This window comes from Oppia nitens, unplaced genomic scaffold (genome assembly GCF_028296485.1).
Source record: "Oppia nitens isolate AA-2021 unplaced genomic scaffold, nextdenovo-longstitch-racon4-pilon3 scaffold41_pilon_pilon_pilon, whole genome shotgun sequence".
In the NCBI taxonomy this organism is placed as follows: Eukaryota; Metazoa; Arthropoda; class Arachnida; order Sarcoptiformes; family Oppiidae; genus Oppia; species Oppia nitens.
Window position 1 is genome coordinate 276,295 of NW_026533223.1, and position 13,028 is coordinate 289,322.

At 19.9% G+C, this 13,028-nt stretch overlaps 1 protein-coding gene across 1 annotated transcript; it reads left to right on the plus strand.

The window, feature by feature from the left end:
• The first annotated feature begins 6,370 nt into the window (after positions 1–6,370).
• LOC128959106 (uncharacterized) lies at positions 6,371–7,564 on the plus strand. Its single transcript, XM_054305048.1, has 2 exons — positions 6,371–6,889; positions 7,533–7,564. The coding sequence occupies exons 1-2, from the start codon at positions 6,472–6,474 to the stop codon at positions 7,562–7,564; spliced, it is 450 nt and encodes a 149-aa protein (XP_054161023.1). The 5' UTR covers positions 6,371–6,471.
• Positions 7,565–13,028: the final 5,464 nt, after the last annotated feature.

The following is a 13,028-nucleotide window of genomic DNA, read 5'->3' on the forward strand; positions in this document are numbered from 1 at the left end:
TATTGTTTAAGAAAAAGTATATTATTTTTGTTGTTAACTATTTAAACAATTTTTTTAAAGAAAATAAATAAACTTTTAATCATTATATATAAAAGTTTATTAGTATTAGTATATAAATGCATAGTAACAACAAAATATAGATAATTTTAATTTTTTTAACAAAAAAATATACATGTTAACTTTGAGTAATATTGTATCATATTCAATATATCTATATTAAATAAGTTATGATTACTAAAAGTTAATTAAAATAAGTTATGATTACGAAAAGTTATCAATATAATTTTTGTTTTTCAATTTTTGTTTATTAACAGTTAATCTAATTAAACCATAATTTTATTTAAATATATTTGCCATTCAATCAGTTTATATATATATATATAATTACTACACAATTAATTTAAATTAATCTATATATATATATATATATATATATATATATATATATATAAATTATATATATGCTTAGTAACAAACAAATTTTAATTTAATTTAACTTAATTTTTTTATTGAAATTTAATTATTAATAAAAATCAAATGTATTGGTGATAATAACCGATAATTTATATATAATTTATAGTTTATACTAATAATTTATTAAACATATTTATAATTAGCAATATTACACTATTAATTTAATTAAACACATAATATATATATATATATATATTGTAATGATAAACAATTATTGATAATTTTAGGTAATTAATTAAATCAATTTTTATTAATTAATCAATCAATTCATATGAACTATAATGTAATGTATAGTAAATATAATACATATATATTTAATTAATATTTGTTTTAAATATTTATAAATTATTTTAAAACACTATACTGTTTATTAAAAAAAAAATTAAATATATTTTTCACAAATAAAAACACATTTAAAAGTTATACAACAATAATATCGTATACAATCATTGATAAAAATCATAATAATAACAATAATAACTATTGATTTATTATAGTGTATAGTATTTTTTTTTTTTGATCATTGATGATGATAATGTTTGGATAATAAATAAAATCTAAACATTAATAATAATAATAATAATAATGAAAATCTAATCCAAGCTAATGGACTAATAAAACTAATAAATATTGTATTTTATTTAGTTTTGTTTTGTTTTAGTGTCTATTTTCATCAATAACTTGACATTTTGGGCAAAAATGTCCAAAAAAAATATTGAACAATAATAATAATAACTACTACTACTACTACTACTACTACTACTACTACTACTACTACTACTACTACAATAACAAAAAAATAATATTAATACTAATAAATTGTTTTAAAGTTTTTATTATTATTAATAATAAGCTAATTATATGATATAATAGAGTATTAAACTATAAAAATAAAATTTATAAAAATTTAATTCAATAAAGTTTTTTTTTGAAACTTAATGTTTAAATACTGTATATATATATATATATATATATATATACTCTATGTATGTATTAATTAAATTCTACCAATTTATTAATATCCAGTATAACTAACTATATTTTTTTGGTTATTAATTTTTTAATTGCTATACAATATATATAATATTAATAATATTACTAAACTTTTTATTGTATACTACAGTAGTTTTTTTAGTTCATTTGTTTGATGAAATAAAAATAAATAAAATCAAATAAATCAATCAATAGATATCCCACACATACACACACAAAAATAACTGATAACTTATTTTAAAGTTCAAAACTATAATAATATAATTTATATAATCATTAGTATTGAAAATCTATTATCATTTCCTGTTGTTGTTATTATTATTGTGTCGATAACACATACAAACAATATATATATTTAATATAAACACCAAAAATAACTGTGAAAATCATATACAATATATATATATAATAGTTTTATACCGGTATAAGTAGTATAAGAGGATTACATTATTACTAGATTTGACATTAAATATACCAATATATAAATTTTATATTTATATATAATATAAATATATATTCCGTAACTATATATATATATATATATTTAATGTATAGTTAGTTATTAAATTATTAATAATATTTTTATTATTATTATTATTATATATCTGATATCTATACCCATACATACATTTTCAGTTAATTTAAGTAAAACACAATTTCAAATGTATATATCAATATCTATTGAATTTTTTATAATGTTATTAATATTTAGTATTAATAATAATAGTAAATTACAATACTTGTAACTTATTATCATAAAATTTTGTTATTTTTTTTAAAGATAACATACAAATGTTATCTTTATATACAGTGTATAAGATTTTACACACAAAAAACTAACAAAATGTTATTATTATTATTATATATTAACACATTTTATCGCTATATAAAACATTAATTATATATTTATATAATGTTGTTGTAGGTGTGAGTGAGTGCTAAGTGTTAATAATAATATTAATAAATAACTAAATAAAATAATAATTGAATAGCTTTAACATATAAACTATAATATATATATATATATATACATATGTATTGTAATAATATATATATGTATATAAAATCTTTATCTCTATAACGATGCCATTAGAAATTATTTTTATTTATTTTAGCAATGAAAATAAATTTATATACATGTATATATTAACAGTATAAATAAATTAAGGTATCTATACATAAATTTTTTATTAAAATCTTATGATTAGTATTATAAAAATAATATATATATATAGTGTAAACAATACTGATATTTAGTTTAGTTAAATAACTTATTTATAATTATAACAACAACAAAAATTTTATTTGAATTATATAACAACAACAACACGAAAATAATATACTTATATAAATTGATTAAATTGTAAGTAAATTGAAATTATTTACTGTTTATTATACAGCATATATAGTACATTAAATGATAAATAAAATTTTATAAAATATATATATAGTTTTATATTAGTAGTTAAGTAGTTATGTATGTAATGAAATGTTAGGTAAAAAATTTGATATTTATTAACTTAACTTTTTATACAGTAGTATACATTTAATAATATTATTATAATACCTATATTATCTATATATTTATAGTTTACTATAGTATATTACCAGTAAATATATTTATATATATATATAATATAATAGCTACTTATGTAAGATAGTATGAAATTACAAATAAAAAATTGTTTGAAAAATCTAATAAAATAAATACATTTATATATTATGTGTAATAAATATGTGATTAGTATTATAATGAAATATATTATATATAGATATTAAAAGCATATAAAACTAATCTAATAATATAAATAATTTAATTTATTTCACATTTTAAAAACTTTTATAAGCTTATAACTATTATTACAATTTTAAACAAAATAATTGCTTATTTTAAAAAATACAAAATTAGTTACTTAACTTTTTTTTAAAATACGGATAATGTTTTATATAATAATTATTTATTTAAATATATATTTTTTTTAATTTAAAAAGTACTTACAATTTAAGCTTAAAATAAACTATTATAATAAATTATTAACAGTAACAAATCATATTGTTTTATAAATTATATACAAAACTTAAGTTTTATATGAAATAATTTGTTTTTAAAAATATTAATATTTAAATTTAGCACAATATAAGCTATATGTTTAAAATGTTAATATAATATAATAACAATAATCTAATCAAATTAAACTATGATTTTATTTAACTAATTAGTTTATATAGTGATACTATTAAAAAAAACTACTAATTAAGTGTATATAAATATTTAATAATTATGATTAACATTTTTTATTGAAGTTTTTAATTTTTATTTTAATAGTCACATATTAAGCCATTAATTTATTTAATACATTATAACTCATAATACAGTAGTTAACATGTATTTGCTTTTTTAAATAGTTTTTTTATAAGTAATTACTTAAACAAATAAAAAATTAAATTATATATATATATATATATATATATATATATAGTTGAACTTATAATATAATTGTAATATAATTTTTTTTCTCATAGAGTTTACATAGAGTTTAGTTTTATTATAGTTTCAAAAATAAATATTTAAACTTTAAATTGTTATTTTTTTGTTGTTGTTATTGTATAACATTACTTACAAATTACTGTAATCATTGTTAATCATATATAAAAGTCTAGCATACAATTAGATAGAAAATTTATATATAAATAAAATTTTTAATTAAATGTCAATATATTTTTATATTTTTAATGAGAAATAAAATAGCTAACCTTGTAAAGGTTTATTTAACTCAATTGAATTTTAAGTTTAATAAAAAAAAATTCACAAAATTTTTATATATTGTATGTAATTATATACTATAATATATATATAGTTTATAATAAATATTTATATATATATTTTATTAAGCATAAAACATCCTGATTTCATTGTAATACAGTTTATATATATATATATATCATATATAATAATATATATATAGTATATATAGCTATCATTAAATTTTACAGTTACTAAATAATTAATTTATTTATTGTGAAAATTTTCCCTGTTAATTTAACAATAATAATAACAACAACAAAAATTTTATATTGTTTTAGTTTAGTACAGTACATGTTATACTACATTGTATAATAATAATAATTATTATTATTACAGTGATAGTACCGTACAATAACATTATAAATCATTATTTTTTAGTTTAATAATTAATTATTTAATAGATTCACTCCTAACAACAACAAAAAAATAGTCGATAAAATCATATTATCAATAATAAGTAATAATCAAAATTGATTACAACACATACATACAGTATATATATATATATATATATATATATATATATATATATATATATATATAYATATATATAATTTCGTAATTGAGTTGTCGAGAGAGAGAGAGAGAGAGAGAGAGAGAGAGAGAGAGAGAGAGTTTGAGAGAGAGAGAGAGAGAATCGGATGAGGAATCTGTAGTTTTTCGTTGTAGTGTATGTGCAAATAGGTGTGGCCTCCGAGTCCATAAAGCAATGTATATTATCCTATGAGAGAGAGTGAGTGAGTGTGTGTGTGTGTGTGAGAGAGAGAGAGAGAGAGAGAGAGAGAGCATATGGTTTATGGGAAAGAGAGAGAGAGAGAGAGAGAGAGAGAGAGAGAGAGAGAGAGAGAGAGAGAGAGAGAGAGAGAGAGAGAGAGAGACAGAGAAGAATCTATTGCTTTAGAGTTTGGGGTAGAAGTCAGACACCAATTCTTCTTGCGGTAGACTCTCTCTCTCTCTCTTTCTCTCTCTCTCTCTCTCTTACTCTCTCTTAACATATGATATAAAATAATTGCAATAAATTTTTCATATATAAAGTGTTGGAAAGTTTTATAATTGAAAGAAATTATTATTATATTTAATAATAATAATAATAATATATAGAAATTTTTTTGACCGAAACCAATAAAAAGTCACATTTAAAAAAAATAATAATTAAATATATATATATATATTCTAGTTAATTTTATTTGTTTGTTTGTATTGGATTGAGTTATAATAGTTATAATTAGTTAGTTATAGTTATATCATACCATCAAAAAAATAAGTGGTTATACAACACATTTTGAATTGTGTTTTTTGAAGTTTTTTATTTTATTTTGTGGTCACGTTTTTTTTCATATATATACTGTTAAACTGTTTGTTTAATTATTAATAGTTAATATCAAACACAAGTTTAATAAATTTTTTTGTTGAAACAATTGTTAAATAAAAAATAAAAAAAATTATATATACATTGATTGGTTTCAATTTAATTTAATTTTTTTTTTAAAAGTTAACAACGATATGATTGTAATAACATTTAATTGATTTTAAAAAAAAAWTTTTTTTGGTGTAAATTATATTTATTTTCAATTTAATTCAATTGACGGATGAAAATGCTATTTTCGAGGACATGTTTTTCGTTAAACTTTCTATTGTTTTCCTATCTATTTGTGGTGACTATTATTATCAATAATTTTCAACTATCACAACAACAACAACAACAACTACGACAACAACAACAACAAAACAAGGAAACAATACCCGAATTGTTTGAGGAGTCGTCCCAATCAACTAATCCCGACAATCCCGACACTGATGATGATGTTGTTGTTGCCATCGCTGATGACGGAACCAGTCATTCATGGATACCGCGAACCAGCAGTCGTAGTGGTAGTAGTAGTAGTGGTGGTTCACCCGCAGCCAGCAGTCATCATCGTCTGAACGAAGAAAATGCGGCCCTCTTTGGCCAACTGTGGCCACAGTTTTCATCGCACGACGAAGCCGTCGATCATGTAATCAATTCGCGACTGATTGAAGAACTGGAGACCCGAGAGCTGGAAAAGTTGTCACATAATTATAATAATATTGATTATAATAATCCAAACTTCAAGATCAGTCACCATCAGCACCATATCAGTGGTCATAACAACGAAGACAATGACAACCAGTTAAGACATAAAGCAGATCTGTTGCGCCATTTGCTTGACTTTTATGCCATGAGAGGTGTCGGCAGCGGCGGCGGCGTCGGCGGCGGTGGTGTTAGTCTGAAAAAGAGAGGCGAAGGACCGCAGCTGTCGATTGTGAATCCGTTGGACGTATTAAGACAGCGATTGCTGTTGGAGTTGGCCCGCAGGCGGATGAAAGAAAATCAGGATCAGATCCAAGTGAATGCAGAGATTTTGAAAAAGATTGGCAAACGAAGTGTCAGACCAGAAGACGAAGAAACAGAAACAGAAGAACAAGAAGACGAAGAAGACATAACCACAACAACAACTACTAGTAGTGACAGACCAGTTGTTGGATTAGTTTCTTCATCACCTCTTCGTCATCGTCTTCTTCTTCTTCATCATAATCATTATCATACACTACCACCTCTTCCTGTCCATCATCTGCTGACAACAAGACGGCGAAGACGTGAAATTAATACTTCATTATTATTAAGAAGAAAAGATAATAATTTTTTAAATACTACTAATAATAATAATAATAATAAAGAAATTGATCCCAAAATAAGTGGTAGTAGTAGTCGATTGTCTTGTACTTCATCTAATAAATGCCAAAAACTTTTACCACTAAAGAAAATAAAACACATTCAACAGGTATGGCTTCAATATAATTGAAATATATATTTATATTGTAATATAATATTTATTATATATATATATATTGATATATAATTGAAAATATATTATATAATGATATATCAATATATATATATTAAAAAAAGAAAAGTTTTTTATATACTTTATAATTATTATTATTAGTATTTATAACTTTTATATACTTTATTATTATTATTATTATTTATAACTTTTATATACATGTATATCTACTCTGGTAATACAATAAAATGTTTTTTATTTAATTATATTACTATATTTACTTATATTAATATAATACTGTATATAAAAAATATAATAATAATAATAATAATACTATAATTTACTTTTTTTTGAATGTTTTATCTGATTATTATTATTTTTTTGTCATTTCATATAATATATAACTAACTTTATTATTGTCTCTAATTTTATTTTATTTTTGTATTTATTTTCAGATTGTTTTCGGATAAAGGCATTGAATATATGATACACACAGTAGTAATGTATTATATTATATGTGTTTTATTATTTAGTAGTTAATTATTAAATATGTAATTAATAATAATTATATTGTAATTAATTAATTAATTAATTAATTTTTTTTGAATAGACTGAATAACTTTTTAAAAAAACATATATTATATTTTATTTATATATATATATATAATTTTTGACAAAACAATAATTATACATGTAATTAATTTCATACTAATTATTTATTTAAATTATTATTATTATTATTATTACTGATAATAATAATAATAATAACATATATTCATTAGACATTATCTTTTGACTTAATCATTGAATCTCTTCTATCATTTTAAACATATATTTTTTTCGTTTAATTTATTAATTTATTTATTGGATATCATAAGTGTTGAGAGAAAAATATATAATAATTTTTAAATGTTGTATAAATGTCTGTACATATAATTATGTGTATATTTTTATTTCAAAAAAATAAATCTATTTTTAGGTTTTATTATTATTATTATTATTATAAATTAAAGAGATTGAATTAAAACTTATTAAAATTAAATTATGAAAAATGTTTTTTAATATATATATATATATATATATATAGTATATAGTATATAGTATATAATGTTATAAAATGTATTTTTAATTTAATTTAAGTTAGTTTATTTAATTTAATAATCATAAATTTAAATCATTTAAGATAATATTAAAATATTATTTGATATTATATTTTTTTCTGAATCATATTTTTTTTTTGCTGAGTGAGATAATAATAATAAATAATAATAATAATAATAATAATAATAATAATAATAATAAAACATTTATTTAGAAATTTATCTAATTTTATGTTTAATTTTAATTTTATTTTTCTAATTAATTTTGGATTTATTATTTTATAATTATTAATGAAGTATTTATGTAAAATATTTTTTTAACAATAATGAAAAATATATGCTCACTAAACAAAACTATAAAAATATGATTTTTACTAATTTTAGGCATTTTAACATTTTAATAATTTGTAAAAATAATAATAATAATTACATAATAAAGTTATTATGATTAATATATATATATATATATATATACTATTTTCATTTCATTTTCATTTATGTAATATTATTATTATTATTATTATTTAATAATATTTTATTATTAGTAATTTTTATCATATATTATAATTATTAATAATAATTACATTAATTCATATATTAATTTTTATTTGGTTTTCATTTTTTTCATAATAATAATAATATAGTATACTATATATTTAGAGCTAATATTTTTCATAATAATTATTTTAAATAATTTTTTTTGTGTCATTACAACCAATTATTTTTAATTTATATACTTATTGTTGTTTATTAATATTAATTTTAATTAATTAACTAAAAAATTTATTATTATTATTATTATTACTTATTTATAATAAATCTAAATATATATTGTTTATTTTTAATTGTCTAACTCAATGATATTATTATTATTATTATTATCTAACATTATTATTATTATATATAATCATTGTTATAATAAAATATATTTATTTTGTGATATTTTCATATATATAAATAATTTTAAATTTTTAAATAATAATAATAATAACACTTAAAATGATAATATATATATATAATAAATTAAAAACAGTATTTTACAAAAAATAAAATTATTATTAAATGTATTGATGTAGTTTTATTTTTAAAAAATAAAATAAAAATTGTTATATTAATTATATGAAAAAATTAATTAAATGAAAACCGAATTCAATAAAAATTATGTTTTAACAAAAAAAAATAAAAATAAATAAATAATTTTTTTTAAAAGAAAACTTCTAAATAATATTTAATATATTTGAGTATATTATAAATATATATATTTAAAAATAATCTATTTTTAGAGTAATATTTTTATTTAAATACCAACAAAAAAAATATTAAAATTACTTCAACACATATCATCCAATTTGTTGTTTATTTTAGAAATAATTTAGTTTTTTTTGTGTGCAAATCAATTGAAGAATTTTTCCTAATAAATGTTATGTAAATAAAATTTTTAAAATAATTGTTAGATTTGTATGTATTAGAGTATTGTATATATATATATACTATAGTAGTGTTAAGTAATATAAATATATATATATATAAATATATTTATTTATAGTTGCATTTTGATGGCTGTATGTGTGTGTATGGTTTGTCAAAAAATATGAAAATTGTTTGTCAAAAACTATGAAAATTATATATAAAATTATTTAAAAAAAATGATTGAAGAGTTGTTTTTTGAGATATATCTAACAACTAAACTAATAACTAACAACTATAACCACCAACACATTTATGGCCTCTATATATACATGTATATACCGTATATATATATATATATATATATATTATATATATAATATACTGTATATTATAATCAATGATTTATCAAATATATATATGAAAAGTGGCATTTAGTTTGCGAAATGTTATATAAATAAAAGTATTACTAAAAAAAAGTATATGATATGGATATGACATCTCTCTCTCTCTCTCTCTCTCTCTCTCTCTGTTTAAAAGCCATATAAAAAACTCTATATAATCTCATGACTGATGCCATACAGTCTCAGAGCTCCGATTTGTTATTACTTTCATACAGTATATATATATATACACACATATATATATACAGTATTTTTATAGCCTGTTCCCCATTCATACATGTATGTAAGCGCACGGTTATGAATAATAATAATAATAATAATATCCTATGCCATATGCTAAATATGATACTTTACACTATCCATATATATATATAAATTTGTTTATATATATATATATATATACAGTATATTTAGTATTTTTATATTTATTAAATACAGTAAATATATATATATATATATAATATTTTTAGGCAATAATATATGTCTGGGCAAATTGGACATACATATTTTTGAGTACACACACACACACACACATACATACTGTACATACTGTACCCACCAAAAAAACCTACCGCACACATAGTATGTATAGTTCAATACACTTTATAATTTACCACTAGCTAACTAACCCCAACCAACCAACCAACCAACCAACCAAACTAAATCTGCTAAATACTGGTTAATATTTTTTCCTAAATATATATATATATATATATATATATAAATTTGAGACAACACTTGTTGAACATTTTTATTTTGTACTTTGATTTTTAAATATAAACTTTGTCTCCCATTCCTCCTAATCTCTACACAATCTCTCTCTCTCTCTCTCTCTCTCTCTCTCTCTCTCTCTCTCTCTCTCTCTCTCTCTCTCTCTCTTACATAATATTCACATAAAAATTTTTGTTAACTAACTATTCATAACAAAAAAAAAATAAAATAAAATAAAATCATATTATATATCATATATATATATACGATATACTTGATTGTCGGGAAAAATAAACTTTTATTTTTTAATTTTCATCACATATTTATCTATCTGACAGTTATATATCTGATATGATTTTTTTTGTACATTTTTTTTTTGGACAGTTTATACCAGTAAAACAAAAATCAAATAAAATAAATATCTAATTAATAAAAAAAATTTGAAAGTATGAAACAATTTTTTGTTTTTTTTTGTTTTTTGATGAAATGCAGACAATTTATATATACTGTATATTGAATCACAAAAACGGAAACAACATATAGATATAGATTATATATATATATAAAGATATTTTATATTTATATAAAACTTTTCACATTTTTTTTATACATAATTTGTTTCAAAATCACAAAAAAAAAACAGTCAATAAAATTATTATTATCACTGTCTATGATATGTGTCGACATTACAAACATATTTTACAAAAATATTTTCAATAATTTAGTACTTTTTTTCAATATAAATATTTCAATAAATAGTAATAATATACAGTATTTATTAAAAAAAATCAGTAATAAAAATAAAAAATTTGATTATTTTTTTTATTATTATTTTCGTATCTAATTTGTTTTAAAATGATAATTACTAAAATAAAAATCTTTAAATTCATTCATTGATTTATATTAATATATATATACTGTATATAATATCATTAATATTTTATTACAATTATTACATAAACAATCACTATGTATAGTATAATCTAATAAAAATTATACAATTTTTATACATATTATATAAACATATTTTATAAATTTCTTGGGAAACATTTTTGTGTGTATGTATGTGTGTGTATGTATGTGTGTGTATGTATGTGTGTATGTGTGTGTGTCTGTGTGCATGTGTGTATATGTGTGTGTATGTGTATGTATGTGTGTGTATGTATGTGTGTGTGTGTATGTGTGTGTGTGTGTGTGTGTGTGTGTGTATCTGTATGTATGTGTGTGTATGTGTGTGTGTAGTGTGTGTATGATGTGTGTGTGTGTGTGTGTGTGTGTGTGTATGTGTGTGTGTATGTGTGTGTATGTATGTGTGTGTGTGTGTGTGTGTGTGTGTGTGTGTGTGTGTATCTGTGTGTGTATGTGTGTGTGTATGTGTGTGTATGTATGTGTGTGTATATGTATGTGTGTGTGTATATGTGTGTGTGTATGTGTGTGTGTGTATGTATCTGTGTGTGTATGTGTGTGTATGTCTGTGTATGTATGTGTGTGTGTATGTATCTGTGTGTGTATGTGTGTGTGTGTGTGTGTCTGTRTGTRTGTGTGTGTGTGTGATGTGTGTGTATGTATCTGTGTGTGTATGTGTGTGTGTGTGTGTGTGTGTGTGTGTGTMTGTATGTATGTGTATGTGTGTGTATGTCTGTGTATGTATGTGTATGTATGTATCTGTGTGTGTATGTGTGTATGTGTGTGTGTGTGTGTGTGTGTGTGTGTGTGTGTGTGTGTGTGTGTGTGTGTGTGTGTGTGTGTGTGTGTGTGTGTGTGTGTGTGTGTGTGTGTGTGTGTGTGTGTGTATGTATGTATGTATGTGTATGTGTATGTCTCAAACATCTAATTGAAACTTTTTTTTGTGTATTTTCAATACTAAATTCCATACATTTTAGTATATATTTTATTATTATTATTTTTTGAGTAAATTTTTGTTTGTTGGTTAAAAATTACAATTCAATGAGTCTAACAATGATAAATAAACATTTTGATATATATATATAAATTATATATATATAGCCACACAAATTGTATAACACACACACACACACTCACTGTATTGATATTATATTTAAATAATATATATATATATTTATAAATTTTTAGAATAAATAAATAATTTTTTTTTAAAGACAAACCATATACAGTAAAGTCAAGTAATACTAACTGAATCAAAAACAAACAAACAAAAAGTTAATAAAAAAAAAATAAAACAAAACTATTACAACATTAGTAGTAGTAGTGATGGTAGTAGTAGTAGTAGTAGTAGTAGTAGTAGTCATTTGACTGACTCACCTATTTTGCCTGTTGTTGTCAATTATTGTTGAATCCCTGTGCGCCT